This window comes from Phyllobates terribilis, unplaced genomic scaffold (assembly GCF_046119375.1).
Source record: "Phyllobates terribilis strain yellow unplaced genomic scaffold, ASM4611937v1 Scaffold_1__5_contigs__length_1240528914, whole genome shotgun sequence".
NCBI classification, from domain to species: domain Eukaryota; kingdom Metazoa; phylum Chordata; class Amphibia; order Anura; family Dendrobatidae; genus Phyllobates; species Phyllobates terribilis.
The window spans coordinates 529,383,696-529,401,238 of NW_027362761.1; the positions used below are offsets into that span (position 1 = coordinate 529,383,696).

The following is a 17,543-nucleotide window of genomic DNA, read 5'->3' on the forward strand; positions in this document are numbered from 1 at the left end:
ACCCCGGTGATACCGACGTGTATATGATACTTGGTACAAATATTGTTGGTAACTGTTTGGGAGAAGTGTTGTTTTTGCTCCAACAGATTGCTGACACTGCCATATCCAGGGCAGAGGAAGGTGCTCCAGAGAGAGATTCGAGCCCTCCTGTACCAGCAACAGGTAAAGTTAACAGGTGGTGAGATTGGTAATGTACGGGTGACAGACCCGATACCCATTGTGATCCCCCCAATAAGTGAGATGCTGATTTGGTGTAGGGCAGCAATAGGTCTCAAGGGACAGAACTACCAGGCGGTAGTGGAGCCCATTAGCTCAGAACACAGACCTACACTCTTAACTGCTAGAAGGGTAGTTGATGTACGCAATGGGAGGGTACCCATACGTCTCCTAAATTGTGGGGAGGAGGAAGTTAAATTACCAAGATACGCCACTGTTGCCAGGTTGTGTACTGTGAATGATGATGCCATACACCCAGTGGAATCCTTGACCCCACCAGATACAGTGGAGGACAATGACTCCGAAGCTCAGCTGGAGGATTGGTGTCAACAGCTCCATGTTGGGACTGACGCCACTCCTGTCCATCAAAAACAAGGTGTACACAGGGTGGTCCAGGAATACGAACAGGTATCCAGCAAACACCCACTTGATTTTGGGAGGATTAAAGGGGTACAACACCATATACCCACAGGTGACCATCCACCCATAAAAGAACGTTACAGGCCCATACCACCAGCACACTACCAGAAAGCGAAGGAAATGTTGCATGACATGAAGAAAGCAGGGGTAATAAGAGATAGCTGTAGCCCCTGGGCAGCTCCCCTGGTCCTGGTCAGGAAAAAGGATGGAAGCATGAGGATGTGTGTAGATTACAGACAGGTAAACAGCATAACACATAAAGATGCATACCCTTTGCCCCTTATAGAGGAATCCCTGGCTGCACTAAAGTCTGCAAATTACTTCTCTACCCTTGACCTCACTAGTGGGTACTGGCAAGTAGCAATTGCTGAGGAGGACCGGGAGAAGACGGCCTTCACTACACCAATGGGGCTCTGCGAGTTCAACAGTATGCTATTCGGACTCTGCAACGCCCCTGGAACGTTCCAGAGATTGATGGAGTGCTGTTTGGGACACCGTAACTTCGAGACCGTGCTGCTATTCCTGGATGACGTGATAGTGTACTCCAAGACGTATCAGGACCATTTTAAGAACCTGGCGGAGGTATTTGAGGAATTGTCCTGGTATGGGATGAGATTGAAGCCTTCCAAGTGCCACCAGCTCAAACAGAAGGTTCAGTACCTGGGGCACATCGTCAGTCCAGAAGGAGTAGCACCAGACCCGGAGAAGGTCACTGCCATCCAGAAATGGCCGTAACCGAAGAATCTCAAGGAGGTACGTCAGTTCCTGGGACTGGTCGGGTATTACCGGAGATTTGTAAAGGACTACACCAAGAAGGCAGCGCCTTTGCAAGATCTCCTGGTAGGACAGTCCCACAGAGGCAAACCCCCCCCTTCCAGTGGGGTAAAGAGCAGGCTGAGTCCTTTGCAGTGATGAAAGAGATCCTGACTGGCGAAGAAATCCTGGCCTACGCTGACTACAGCCAACCATTCCTGCTGTACACTGATGCCAGCAACGAGGGACTAGGAGCTGTGTTAAGCCAGAAGCAGTATGGCAAAGAGAAGTTGATTGCCTATGCCAGCAGAAAGCTCCGTCCTACCGAGAGGAATCCAGAAAACTATAGCTCCTTCAAGTTGGAGCTCCTGGCCTTGGTCTGGGCCATCACTGAACGATTCAAGCACTACCTGGCCTCCACTAAGTTCACGGCCTATACTGACAACAACCCCCTGACTCATCTAGAGACAGCCAAGTTGGGAGCCATGGAACAGCGTTGGATGGCCCGACTGTCAAACTATCAGTTCACCATCAAGTACCGGGCAGGCCACAAGAACGCCAACTCCGATGCCCTATCCAGAATGCCTCACCAGTAGGACACTGAAGATGAAGTGGATGACCTGGAGGAGATTGAGCTACCTGCCTTCCATAGAAATGGGATGGTCCACGAGCAACGCACCTCCAGGAGGTATCGTGGTAAGACACTAAACCCTTTACCTCATCACAGTTGGAAGGAGACCCAGGACAGCGACCCGGTTGTCAGCCGTATCAAAGAACTGATAACCCAGGAAGGTTCCTCCCTGGAGATGGACGCTCCTCCACAAGCCAAGCAACTGTGGAATGAGAGAAGCCGGCTGTTCATCTATAGAGAGAAGCTGTGCCGAAGGTATGTCAACCCTAGGACCCATGAGATGGTATGGCAGATCGTAGTGCCCAGGACAGACATCCAGATGGTGTTGGAGGCCTACCACGATCAAGCAGGGCACTTTGGCTGAAAAAAGCTGGAAACTCTCCTGAAGAGTCGGTTTTATTGGGTTGGAATGCGGAGTTCCATAGAGAGGTGGTGCCGGGATTGTGGACCCTGTAGCCTCAGAAGAAAAGACTACAGCAGCCAGAAAGCACCCTTGCAGTCCATCAAGACAACTCAGCCCCTGGAGATCGTCGCCCTGGATCACGTCAAGCTGTCACCCAGCAGGTCAGGCTACTCTTATGCTCTGACCATGGTGGATCACTGCTCCCGGTTCCTGGTGGTAGCCCCCATCAAGGATCTGACGGCAGAAACTGCAGCAAGGACGTTTCAAGCATACTTTTGCAGGCCCCATGGACACCCGGATAAGGTGCTGACAGATCAAGGCCCTGCCTTTGAAGCCGAGCTATTCAAAGAGTTTTGCCATCTGTACGGGTGTAAGAAGATTCAGACTACACCGTGCCACCCTCAAACTAATGGTCTATGTGAAAAGATGAACAATATCGTCATAGACCTGCTGAAGACCTTACCTCTTGAAGAAAGGAATCAGTGGCCAGACAGACTACCTGACCTGGTAGATCTGTACAATCACATACCTGTGAGTTCCACCAATTGTACTCCAGCTTACCTCATGAGAGCAAGACCCGGAAAGTTGCCCATGGACCTGGAGCTTGGAGTGGTAGAGCCAGAAGCAGACATGTCCACTGAAGACTGGGATACGACTCGACAGGAGCAGTACAAGAGAGTACAGGCCTGTGTTGAAGACAGTCTAAATAGGGTGAGAGATAAGCAGGAAGCACAGTACAACAAGAGTGCACCCGCAGAACCCTTAACACCTGAAGAAGTTGTGCTGGAGCGAAAGAGAAGAAACCACAAGCTTGACGACCAGTGGGAAAGAGAGCCTTACACTGTGTTGGATTCCAGGTTCGACAATAGAAAAACCTGTCTAATCAGTAAAGATGGAGGTAAGGCAGCTGTAACAGTCTCAAGAGACCACTTGAAGTTGTGCCCAGGTCTATTGAAGCCACGGGAAGAGGTACCTCTTATAGTGACTGAAGAACCCAAAGAAGATGTACTCCATACTGTCTTAGGAGATTTCCCGGCAGATTGGCCTCAACTGGATGGAGCTGTAATAATACCCGTGATGCACTTCTACCAACAGCCAGAAGACCCTCCACTGCAAGTAAGACCTGTAAGTGCCCCAGAAGAGCCTGCTCAGGAAGAATCCTCGGAAGAAGGATCACCGGTAGAAGCAGAGCCAGTAGGCCCAGCAACCAGTGTACTTGCCAGTCCCATCGAGAGGTTAAGACAGTTCTACAATTTGCCCACACGTAGATCTGATAGGGTATCAGACAGTGCAAACACAGAAATCAACAACACCCCAGTACTACGTAGGTCAACTCGCAGTACAAAAGGCCAGGTCCCTGCCAGGTATAAGGAATAAGTTAGAAATACCTGCAGTGTAAATAGTTACCCAGTGGGTATTGCTACTGTTATTGTTTATTGCATAAACTGAAATTAAATATATGTGTTTATTTGGTTACCCGTCAGGGTATAAAGACTTGTAGGCTGAGGACTGTGAGCAGCCCAAAAACTGTTCCTGTACATAGTTGCACTCCCTGGAGTGCGCCGTAAGTGACCACAGAACAAAAACCCGTTTGGCGTGGCCGAAGATGTGGTCCAGCACCTGGATCACTTATGCCCTGTAGCCACGACCAGGGCCTACGTTGAGGGTTTTCAGGCGGGTCCCTCATGTTCCTTCATCGGTGAAATGGACACCTGGTTACGGGACTTACTTTGACCTTATTATTGTTATTATAATTATGATTGTTATTATTATAATTGCTATTTGTTAACCTGTTACAAAAATGCTTCAGTCCAGGAGTACTGAATTGTACTAGGGGGGAATGTGGCGCCCTGCTACGCACAGGTGCCACAGAACCCAGTAGGGTGCATGGATGGACTTCTCCACAACAGGCCCTCATTACATTCACACACCTCCACCCTACCACCTAAGACCAGCAGAGGGAGCCCAATAGGGATATAAATATGGTGGGTGGAGCCAGGCTGCTCAGTTCACTGTTTAGTCTGAGAGTGTGCTGGCACTTAGACCAGTGAAGAGGCAGCACGCTGGATGCTGTGCTTAGGCGAGCCAAGGCCTACAGCACGAGTTGAAGCCTAGTGAGGGCCCTGAGTGTGGCCGACGGCAAGGAGGAAAGGAGAGAGGAGTTGAGGGGGCAGAGGAGCGTACCAGGCTCACCCCGAAATATACACCGGACACCCGGTCCGTGCCTATAGGGTCCTTTACACCCAGTAGGGACCACCGGATACCTGGAGGACTACAAGTCCCAGGCCGACCAACGCTGACTATTGTACCAGGGCTAGGAGTCACGGAGGCCCCAGCGTCCAGGGAGAGTGATCTCCAAGAGAAGGCCCTGCCACCAGGTCAGCAGGTGCAAGAGAGAGAGACAGTAATTAAGCCAGGCCTAGCTCCAGGCAGGTCAGAAGCTTAGCAAGTGGAAGCAACGGATTAGGAGGCCCTATACCCGCTCACTGGGGAGAGTCCAGAAGTGCACCCTGCCTACCGAGTACCCTGGACCATACCTGCATCTACACCAGTAAAGGTACAGAAGCGAACCCCCGTGTGAGTGTCCGTCATTTCTTCCTGAACCGCCCTGGCCGTCTCTCCCCTGTACCACCTTCCATTATCTCCACGCTGCCCTGAGGCCCGCTCCACCTGTGGGGAGCTGTTCCATCATAAGCTGCCCTAACATCTGCCTCAGAGGACTGCTCCGCAGCGGCGGCTCCCTTTAGCCGCATTCCACAGGTGGCGTCACAAACTTTCCAAATCCCCTAAAAATAATACCCCCTTTTGGGTGACCGCCCTGGGCCACGGACCGGGTTAGCCACCGTGATATCCCCCACCAGCATCCAGAGGCCCGGCTGCCGAGTGCCCCACAGCTCTGGGGGCGCGTCATATGCAATTAGCATACTAGCAAACATCATTGTTTCCAAACCCAAGAGGAGATAACAATCAGGGTTATACAAATACTGGTCTGTTCTTATTGACCAGGCACATAAATACACATAGATACCCAAGATAATAGTGTATTTCTCTTGGATTAACAAATCTAAACGTCTGGCTTTTAAGATTTTAGGCTGTATCGTCACACTAATGTCTTGCCTTTTGCATCACCCTGAATGGGTTCACAATCATTGATTTATCCTCTCTGCAGACCATGATTAAACTGTCTAAAGAGCTGGAGCATGGAAAGGTGCCATTGTGGGTGATCCCTCTGAGTATAATCATCGGACTTCTCATACTTGCCCTCATCATATTTGCAATGTGGAAAGTAAGTATTGGGGAACAAGTGCATTATGTTATTGGCACACACATCTACAAAGATGCTTACGATGATGTTTGAATCAAAATTTGCAACTTTTTTTTTGGCACTTGTATTGAAAAAAGTAAACAACCCCAAAATTCATCCTAATTCAATCTGTCAATAAAGGGGTGCTCAGGGTAGATGTTCACTGGCATCTGATGTGTCTGGGTGGCAAATGACAACAAGTAGCTGAAGCCCTACATGTAGAGAGTCATGACTGACACCAACTAGTAAAGGATCCCTCTTATGGACACCTCTTATGGCATAATATATAATATTCAAATTGCTAGACATCAGCTATTATACTTTTTTTGTAAAGTAACCACAAATTCATGTGGTTGTATGTACTGTATATAATTCATAACTGTATGTGCTAACATTTTTGCATTTTTATTAATGGATAAATATTAATTTTTCAGCTTGGCTTCTTTAAGAGACCTCTGAAAAAGAAGATGGAAGAATGAGGAACCTTTGTACTTAAAACATTCTGATAATACTTGAAGATTGTCTCAGGATTATTAATGATGACAGAGGAGGTTATAATGTAGTCCTATATTTCTGATTTTATGGTTTTGGAAAAGCAGGTTACAGCTATAACCAGAGCAAGATTTATCTATAGGTAGAGTATGCCTTTGCCTATAGGTGGCCCAAGGAGAAAGGGAAAGTGACATTTACATATGAATTACAATTCTTATGTAAATTAGGTATACATATATGTTAATTAGGCATTTACAGAATACCCTACAACACCTGAATCTCCAATCATAGGACTTTACCCTCCCTCATATGCCCAAAACCACCTGCAAAAACTCAAAGAAACACCCCCTTTGGGAATATTTCCATAAACACTCCTCCATGCCCCCAGTCTTTCAATGTCAATTTTTTGGACAATCCCATGAAAATTGGGATGGTCTGAGTTAACATTAAAAGAAATACTGTACATGACCTATGGTATGGTCTACACAATGGGTGGAGTGTAAGGACCCCAGACAATTTGTACCTAAGACTCCTGAGGTGTAAATCAGGTACAGCATATCACACACAATCTGTGTTCTTTTAAGATAAACCACAATGAAATGTTACAGAAAGTACTTATAGGGAGACGGACATAAAACATTGTACACTGGTGGTAGGGGTGGTCTGCTCCCCACGTGATTGCGGTAATACAGTATTTCAATGTGAAGGTCCGACCAAGTGTTCTTGCCTCTTCTTCATTCTTCCATTTATCATTTTCTTCATCTTTATTGCCACTTTCCTTATCTAATTCATTAATGACTTGACACAATTTCTTATCTGTCAGAACTAATAATAACATTCTATAATATTCATATGAAAGGTATTGATCTTGAAGAGCATCAAAATCTTATTAGTATGGCATTAAGAGTCATTGCTTCTTACCTTACCTCTAGTTTTTTCCTCATCTCTTTCCACTCTTTTTATGACATGTGCTGGGAAAGTTGCTCCCTTCATTACACATTAAACAATATGTACCATAAGGACGTTATCAATCCATTCTTGATGGCACTAAAGTTCTAATACTCTTCCCTGAAGAGGCAATATGCATATCAATCCATTCTTGACATGACAGAATTTCACATCAATCAATTTATTCATACATGTAGCTTTCTGACATATTCACATATCTATGGATAATTGCTGATCTGGAGAGGAGAACCACCAGCTGCACCAAAAGTACACCAGAAATGAATCAAGACTGGACTGCTATCTCGTAAAGCCCAAGCTGCTCACCACTATAGCTTGCTGATATGTCCTATACTTCCAAAAAAGGACTAAGGAGCAGAAAGTTCTGGAGCAACAATACATTCAGGTTGAAGTATACCAGATATTTTCTGTTAGGTAAGGTCAAGGAATGATTTCCTATAGACCTTCGTCTCCAGCGATGGGACAATATTTTTGTACAGAATAGAATTATTCATGTGTTTTATTTCTGTTTGTTCGCATACACTTACAGTCTGGGGCCAACAAGCTTACTACGTGGAAATTATATATTTTTAGGATCTTATCTATTACTTTCTTCCCAGTATTTGGTTATGTACAGTAATAGAACGTGTAGGGTTTACACTCTGCATGGACAGTGAGAAGAAAGCCAGGTTATTAGGAGGTACCTAAAATAAACACAAGAAGAAGAAAAAACTATGCTTTTTGGCATGTGAAAACTGTCCTGTCCTTAGCTTTCATTGAGTATGAGGATAGATAGAATCAATAGATAGATAAATAGACTTTTTTACATATACCATATTTTACTGCCAGATCACAGCACCAATCAGCTTCAATATAAATTAAAATATCGCACTTGAATTTAGCGTCCCAGTGGTGGAGACTTATTTTTTCGTTTAGCCCTCATTTGCCATTACTCGCTCTCTACACCACCCAGTGCACTTTAAAAACTACAGCACCACACCCCCCCCAGTCTGTGCAATCCAGACATTGGCCCTTCCAGAAAGTACTAGTTTTCCTTTTCAGGCTACCTTTTTCAAGCAGAAGTCGCTTCAAGAATTCCTCTTTCTTAGCATTATTAGTTGTTTTCCGAGTGCTTTTTATTCTGTGTTTTTTTTGTTGTTTTTTGGGTGTCTTTTTTTCTGGTATTATTTGGCTCTTTTTTAAAATTCATTACACCTGTGTTCCCAAAACTCCGCTCCTTAAGAACCACCAACTGGTCATGTTTTCCGTATTTCCTTAGAATGGCCCAGGTGATAATTTCAGTACCTGCACAGGCAATAATTCCATCACTTTTAAGGAAATCCTGAAAACATGACCTGTTGGTGGCTCTTGAGGACCAGAGTTGGGGAACACAGCATTACATGCTAGTTTTTTTCTTGAAGCTGACAAAAAATTCAAAATGACACCGGGGGTGTCTTCCAGGTGTTTTTTCAGCCTTCACATTAAACTGCATTATAAAGTGCAGAGAGTTTCCATAGCGGACAATGCCAGAAGAATGGACATGTCACTTCTTTTAAATGCTTGGTGTCTTTTCAAAGTTAAAGTTAAAAGCCGGAACATATGAACTGCAAATCGTTACATTAAAATCAATAGATCCACTCTTTTGAGCATTTTGTCATCTCTTTTCTGATATTTTCCGCATAAAAATAGCGGAACAAGACTCAATGTGAACACATCCTAAGGCTATGTGCATACTAATTTTTTTTTTGAGGTTCAAAAAATTCCTGAAAAATTGCTTCAAAAACCATGAAAGACTGTCCTTATTCATTTCTACTGTGAAACCACTTTGCAGTTCAAAGGTTCAGTTTTTTAGCATTTTTTTTTACACTTCAGGTTTTGAAAAACGGCTAGTAGAAAAAAAAAGGTGCATATCACTACTTTGGAACAGATCCTGATGGCAATGTCCAATTGAAAGGCTGTAAAAAAAATGTTTCAGGAAAAATTCTTCTGTGTGTATGAGCATATGTCATCTTTTTCAGGTAGAAACCGCCTGAAAAACTTAATGAGAGTTTCATAAGAGTGAACATTAGGAATTTTATGTAAAAACAACTTGCTGTGCATATCTATAGACATCTTTTTAACTATTTAAAGGGTTTTTCCCACAAACAAATTTCATTTTAATCAATAGATCAATAATAATTTCCACAACTGAATGTGGTAAAAAATGTTCCTGTGCTGAGATAATCTTATAAATGTGCCCCTGCTGTGTACTGTGTAATCGCTGTGTCTGACCGTACAGGGACACAGTCTGTTCATACCACATCTCCTGGGCAGGGGGGAAGCAAAGAGTATACAGACAGGACAGCAGGGGATCACAGCTGATGGTTTCTGTGAGGTAAAACATGTTTAAAATAAGTAGCGATGCTGTAAATTACAGAAAGAATGAGCTGTGATTCCCTGCTGTCCTGTCTGTATACTTTTTTGCTTCCTCCCCCGCCCAGGAGATGTGGTATAATCAGACCATGTTCCTGTACGGTCAGACACAGCCATTACACAGTACACAGCAGGGGCACATTTATAAGATTATCTCAGCACAGGAACATTTTATTTAAACACATCCAATTGTGGAAATTATTATTATTCTAAAAACTCTTTATTAACATATACTTTGCTTGTGGGAAAACCCCTTTAAGATTTCCAAAAATGCCAAACAGCTGAAAGAAGTGTCCTATCCGTTCTTCTGGTGGCTTTCGCTTGGAAAGTTCCACTGTTTTATATATATAGGATGAAGAAAAAAGACGCTGTCAGCAAAGACGCCGCAAAAGACGTCCAAAAAAACCCCAAAGATGCCTCAGGAAAAACACCACTGCCAGACGTCATGTGTACATACAGTAAGGCTATGTGCACACATAGTCTTTTTGCTGAGTTTTCAGAGCAGAAATTGGCTATGTGCTCACAATGCTTTTAATCTGACTATGTAGATGTTGGGAGTTTTTTTTATCACAAAGCTGTTTCGGGTGAAAGCCGGTGGCTTTTTCCTAAAGTGGCTCTGTCAGCACATTTTGGTGTCGTTTTGACAGAGGCTCCACTACCGGCATCTTTTACTTACATCTTCTATAAGAGAGTGGGTGGCTTCAAACAAATCCACCCAAAGAATGACCATATTACATATTTTTACTGCTCCAAGGTTTCCAAACCCTGAAACAGTGAAACAAGTAACAAAATAATGAGCATGTGCACAGCAGTGCCATTTTGATATTGCCGTGCATTATGTGCATTTTTTGTTGGTGGAATCCTGTAGGAGATTTGCATTTTTTAAGAGGATTTAAAAAGTTTCCTCTCAGTTTCCATTCAGATTATGATAGAAAAAAACTCCTCAAAAAACTCTCTGTGCATATATCCTACCTCTCTATGTGCCAAGCAGGTCTTATCTGAAAGAAAACCAGGTATAGCCCGCAATTAAAATCTTGTCTGGGAAGGATGTGTAGATAAGGGTGCCCGGCCCCTCCAATGTATACTACAAAAAAAGAAAAAATAGAATAAATATAGGGCCCATACACCTAGTGATAGGGACCATCCATATTTAGGTGCACCTTGATGTGGTTGGAGGCTTTTGTACTCTTTGATCAAAAAACGATAAGTTAGTACTTTACGTTTTTTGACGTTTACAGGAATATTGGAGTTCATGTAAATCACTAATCGCAATGTGCTGATGCATAATGTATGTATATGTCTTTGAGAACCCAAGTTTTTCAAGGTGAAGACACTTCATGAAAACACTGGTGGTCATTTTTCTGACGCATCCTCTCTTTTTAGTCATATTTGAGGTGGCTTCGCTCACTGTGTCTTTTTGGATACAGAAGCCGCCTGAAGAATGAACAGGTTATTTCTTTGAGCAGTTTCATGGCTTTCAAAGCCTGAAGCGGTTAGTAGAAACTTCAAAAGACTGAATTTGTGCACAGCAAGTGATTTTGACATTTCTGTGCATTATGTTCATTCTTTTTGGCATTTTTTTAACCCGTTTCTTTGGGGCCTGAAAAAAAATGTTATGTGCACGTACCCTTAAAGTTTCATATATTAACTGTACTTAGCGCAACTGTAAAGTTCCAGGCCTTCAAACCTACGGTGTTTCGTAACAACACTTCTCATAATGCAAGAACACATGACAATCATGTAGAAAAAGTGCAAGAACAAGGAAGACTGAGTTTTATACTATTTAGTATGAGAGGGAGGCAAATGGAGCCAGCAGCAGCCGACAACATATTTTCAACCATTTACCGTTTTAATGTACTTTACCATAAAAGTATGCGTTATAATGTATATTATGTCCTATCTTTACATACTAAATGGTACTACGGTGTAATAATGTTAGATATGCTACATATTTTGCTAAAACAGATTAGTAAACTGTGCAAATGTGCATTTTGTTAAATACATTAAAAGGATAAAATTGAAAGAATTAAAAAAAATAAAAAAAAGTGGAGCATAGCACAATTCATTTCTGATCTCATCCACCAATCAAACACATCATCTTAGGCCCATGTGCCTTATATATTACAGTTGTCTTCTTATGTTGGAGAAAGGTCTTTGAGACACCTTAGGCACCAGAGCCTGGATATTACTCTGTGCTCCATGCTCATAATTATTTTACAGCTGCAATCAAAATTATTCAACTGTGGTCTATTAGCAAAACTTAGAAACTTCTGCTCATTGCACGAAACCAATGAAACGAGAACAACGGAAATTGCTCAACACAACTAATATAACAAGTGATTCCTCCAAATTTATCACAAAATGGCACTTTAATTGACTACTGCAATCTCAGGATTATTCAAAGCCATCATGACAAGCGCTTTAGCACTTAGTAGAACACGTCTGGCTGTTATGACCTGCTGCAAATGTGGTACATATCCAGAAACCAGCTTCTGGCAGTGTTTTTAAAAAATCTTAGCCCATTTCTCATGGGCAATGGCCTCCAGTTCACTGATATTCTTGACTTTACATGCTGCAGCCGCCAGCTTCTAATCCCACCAAAACTTATCTATGGAGCTCGAGCATGAAATCAAGATGTGATGGACTTTGGGGTATGCTTGGGATCATTGTCTTGCTGAAAGGACCAAAGCTTCAGTCTCCTCATAGATGGCTTGATGTTTTCTTCTAGGATTATCTTTTACCAGTTTTCCTTTTTGCATTCTTTTTTCTAGTTTGTATATCACATTTCCAGCAGGTCGTAACAGCCAGAGGTGCTCTACTAAGTACTAAAGATGCATATCCTGAAAGGGGTGATTAATTCTGAGACGGCAGTAGTCAGTAAAAGTGTCATTCTGTGTTCAGTTTGGAGAAACCATTCGTTATATTAGGTCCATTGAGGTTTTTAAATTGTTCTTGTTTGATTAGTTTATTGCAAACAGCAGAAAGATTGTAATTTTTATTAATAAATGTATTTGCAATGGGGGTTGAATAATTCTGATTGCAGGCATATATACAGCATATATATTATTGTGTAGACTTTGTATTTTTTGCACTTTACTGCATACTTTTGAGTTAATGTAAAGGTGATATATATAAATAAATATTATATTAATGAAGCCTTCTCATGAATATTTTTTTCCATTAAATGTGTGTATATGTGATATGAAAGTGTATTAATATACTCCCCTACCTCCACTTTCTCTGGAATCCAGAGCCATTCTGCTCCTCTTCTCAGTGAGATCATCACTCTTCAGACTCTCTGGGTCACTCTATGCTCTATGCATGAGCCAGAAGTCTATTTTATAATGTAAGTCTATGGGGCCTCTTTCTGACGCTCCATAGACTTACATTATAAAAGCCACTTCCAGGGCACGCAGAGAGCAGTGTGTCCTGGAGAGTCTGTAGAGTGGTGACATCACTGAGAAGAGGAGCAGAAGAGTGGTGGATCCTGGAGAGAGCGGCATTTGGTACTATACTACATTTACATATATACACATATTTAATTAATAAAAATATTCATGGGGGTGCTTTTATAACTGAGGCGTAAACACACTGCCTGTGAAGTCCGTTTCGCTGCAAAGGTCTCTAAGGGGGAAATCAGGATGCTCAGTTTAACAGAAAAGCTGGCCACACTCCGCATCAACAACTACATAGGCAGGGGCCCCATTCTTTCTACCACCACGATTGCCAAACACAATGAGCCTTAACAAAACCACCACTAGTGTTCACATATTTTTGGTGTATTACAATACATTGGTGATTGGACGATATGAGAAAAACTGGTGGAAGAAAACTAGCAGACTGTATATATCTCAGCAAGGAAGAGATATGTATTAGATCAATTAAAACCTAACTTTTAATGATATCAAGTAAAATGGAGGCTTAGCGTACAAAATCACACATATACAGTAACATAGTAATAAAACATAACACACATAGAAGTGCCAAATAAACCAGTGCAAATGGTTTGGTTTCAACCTTAAAGAAGTTGTCCACTACTTTTCCATTAATGGCCTATCCTTAGGATTGGTCATCAATGTCTGATCGGCTGGGGTCCGACGCCCGGCACCTCCGCCGATCAGCTGTTATCAGTGGTGGCGGCGGCCGGAAGTACTCACTTGCCAAGCTGGCCATCTACTTGTAGTGGCCGGGGCTTGGTACCGCACATCCACCTCCTATTCAAATCAATAGGAGGCAGATGTGCAGTACCAAGCCCTGGCCACTACAAGAAGACGGACAGCTTCACAAGTAAATAATTCCAGCCGACGGCCACAGACACCTATAACAGCTGATCGGCGAAGGTGCCAGGTGTTGGGCCCCGGCCAATCAGACATTGATGACCTATCCTAAGGATAGGCCATCAATGGAAAAGTGGTGGATAACCTCTTTAATTATATCAGAGGAGACCATCCATGGATTCAGGAAGGGACAATGGCCAGGCCATACAGATATCCCTAGATTCCGTGTCGTGCCCTATGTGAGATGTGCGGTCTCCCATCCTGACAAGGACAGTACCCAAGTGTGGTCCTGTCCCACTAGAAATGTCTCTAATTTGTATCTAATTTATACAATGTGATTTTCTTGATTTTTTTGGGATATTCTATCTCTCAATGTTAAAAGTAACCTCCCCTTAAAATTATAGACTGTTCATGTCTTTGTCAGTGGGCAAACTTACAAACACAGCAAGGGATCAAATACTTATTTCCCCCACTGTATATTAGTAACAATGCTAGATTAACTGATCAGTTTATTCATTTTTTTATGCTTATTACTCTTCCTGTTAAGGGACAGTATCCAGAATCCCTGCACTCATAGTGCTTGGCTATCGCCGACAGTCCCATAGACCCAGTGGACTAACATTTAAGCTCATGGTTCCAATGAAAAACCTTTAATAGATTTGGTCTTCTCATATGGGTCAAAGGGATATTTTGGGCCCCCTTGGGCTTAAAGGCTCTAGTGTGACTGCAACCCCTGCAGTCACTTAGACCTATATACTTGTGAATGGTGGGCTTCCTAGCTGTCAAACACCCAGCAATCATCAGCTTAGCTGTGAATAAGTGATACACTGTGATTCTGGAAACACTCCCTTAATTGAAAACTTGTTTCAATGGATGAAATAATATTGTATAAAATGTTCATACTGTTTGAAAATCTAACATGTAATATCACCCAATGCACTGTAATAGTATTTATACAGTAACAGTTTGCACAATTATTAGCTCTTTTTGTTAATATTTTATCAACTGAAAAGCACTCCACAATGTGAAAAAATGTCACTGTAAAAATAGAATAAAGAATTGTCTTCACCCCTAACTAATGTGGTCTTTTATTATTATTGTAATATCTCAGATTCATCAGGTTTAGAAGATCTTTTTTTCAAATACTCAATTATTGGACAACAGAAGGAGGTAACTTATTTGGGATTTCCATGAAGAATTTAGAGTATGTGCCTCCATCTCTGAAGGATTTGACATATTCAGTAATGACATAAACACATTAATTTCAATGGCCAGTATGTAACGCTTAATTTCTCTTTTGGGGTTTCGACAGAGGACCGTCACGTTTGCCACTAGATTTCAACAAGTGTTACAAAAGTATCACCTTCAGTAGATACTGAAAAGGGTTTTTTAACAAAATGAAAAACCAAAGGCCTTTTTTGAGTATGCATCTACAGTGCCTACAAGTAGTATTCAACCCCCTGCAGATTTAGCTGGTTTGATAAGATGCAAATAAGTTAGAGCCTTCAAACTGCAAACGAGAGTAGGTTTTATGAACAGAAGCATAAATCTTACAAACCAAAAAGTTATGTTGCTCAGTTGAATTTTATTCAATTTTAAACATAAAAGTGTGGGTCAATTATTATACAACCCCTATGTTTAATATTTTGTGGAATAACCCTTGTTTGCAATTACAGCTAATAATCGTCTTTTATAAGACCTGATCAGGCCGGCACAGGTCTGTGGAGTTATCTTGGCCCACTCCTCCATGCAGATCTTCTCCAAGTTATCTAGGTTCTTTGGGTGTCTCATGTGGACTTTATTCTTGAGCTCCTTCCACAAGTTTTCAATTGGATTAAGGTCAGGAGACTGACTAGGCCACTCCAACACCTTGACTTTTTCCCTCTTGAACCAGGCCTTGGTTTTCTTGGCTGTGTGCTTTGGGTCGTTGTCTTGTTGGAAGATGAAATTACGACCCATCTTAAGATCCTTGATGGAGGAGCGGAGGTTCTTGGCCAAAATCTCCAGGTAGGCCGTGCTATCCATCTTCCCATGGATGCAGACCAGATGGCCAGGCCCCTTGGCTGAGAAACAGCCCCACAGCATGATGCTGCCACCACCATGCTTGACTGTAGGGATGGTATTCTTGGGGTTGTATGCAGTGCCATCCAGTCTCCAAACGTCATGTGTGTGGTTGGCACCAAAGATCTCGATCTTGGTCTCATCAGTCCATAGAACCTTGAACCAGTCTGTCTCAGAGTCCTCCAAGTGATCATGAGCAAACTGTAGACCAGCCTTGACATGACGCTTTGAAAGTAAAGGTACCTTATGGGCTCGTCTGGAACGGAGACCATTGCGGTGGAGTACGTTACTTATGGTATTGACTGAAACCAATGTCCCCACTGCCATGAGATCTTCCCGGAGCTCCTACCTTGTTGTCCTTGGGTTAGCCTTGACTCTTCGGACAAGCCTGGCCTCGGCACGGGAGGACACTTTCAAAGGCTGTCCAGGCCGTGGAAGGCTAACAGTAGTTCCATAAGCCTTCCACTTACGGATGATGCTCCCAACAGTGGAGACAGGTAGGCCCAACTCCTTGGAAAGGGTTTTGTACCCCTTGCCAGCCTTGTGACCCTCCACGATCTTGTCTCTGATGGCCTTGGAATGCTCCTTTGTCTTTCCCATGTTGACCATGTCTGAGTGCTGTTCACAAGTTTGGTGAGGGTCTTAAATAGAAAAGGCTGGCAAAAGAGATCTTTAATCCACACATGTGAAGCTCATTATTCTTGGTGCCTGAACTACTTCTTAATACTTTAGGGGGACCAAACAGAATTCTTGTGGTTTGAGGGGTTGAATAATAAATGACACTCTGAATTAACTTTTAACGTTTTAAAAAAAAATAAATAAATAAAAAAAAAAAAAAATTTGCTGCAGTGCATTTCTCACTTCCAGGCTGATCTACAGTGCAAATGTCACAATGCCAAGTTAATTCCGCATGTGTCAACCAGCTAAATCTGCAGGGGGTTGAATACTACTTGTAGGCACTGTATGTCTTGTGGGCACCAAACATTCATCATCTGTTTATCTGCCTCGGGGTCTTCAGGATAATGTGTGCAGACAGGGTGAAGAGTAGAATATTCTCACAGAGAAAGTATTTCTCACAGCATAGGGGAGCCGGTGGAGTGTGGAAAGGATTGACACATCAGAGACAGCCTGAGACCTGCCTGTGCATGAGGAACTGTAATGCAATTACTGAAGTGAATAAGCAGCAAGAGTGAGCAAGTGGCCAGACAAGATCTATAGCAGGGTACTAGTGCCAAGAAAGGTAACAATAAGAAGGTGCCATGACCAGCATTATGGATGTGTGCTGCACTGTGAAGGAGGACATCAGATTGTGTCTGAATGAAGGAGGTGCTGCTGAAGTGATTGCCAGCAGACTATTGCAAGTTCAAAACCTACAAGGAACAAAATGAACATAAACCCTGTTGTAACTAAATAAGTAAAAATAAAAAGTGCATTTGAATAACATAGGGTTCTTGGTAACACTGTTTTTGATCAAAAATAGCAATGAAATCATCCCACCACGGCGCGGTGACCCTATTCGGGACGATCCTTCACTGTCTAATATTAAAAACCTTACCATGTGTCAGAGTCGACCTCAGTGTGTGAATACAATGAGTGTTATGAGACAGTTTTCACTGGGGGCATGTATTT

At 42.8% G+C, this 17,543-nt stretch overlaps 1 protein-coding gene across 1 annotated transcript in view; it reads left to right on the forward strand.

Moving 5' to 3' along the window:
• ITGA1 (integrin subunit alpha 1) overlaps window positions 1-6,784 on the forward strand; it is a 254,281-nt gene extending 247,497 nt beyond the window's left edge. Inside the window, exons 29-30 of the mRNA XM_073680314.1 lie at window positions 5,593-5,709; window positions 6,162-6,784. Coding sequence (XP_073536415.1) covers window positions 5,593-5,709; window positions 6,162-6,206 — 162 coding nt within the window. The 3' untranslated portion in view covers window positions 6,207-6,784. The remainder of the gene's footprint in view (window positions 1-5,592; window positions 5,710-6,161) is intronic.
• The last annotated feature ends 10,759 nt before the right edge of the window (window positions 6,785-17,543 follow it).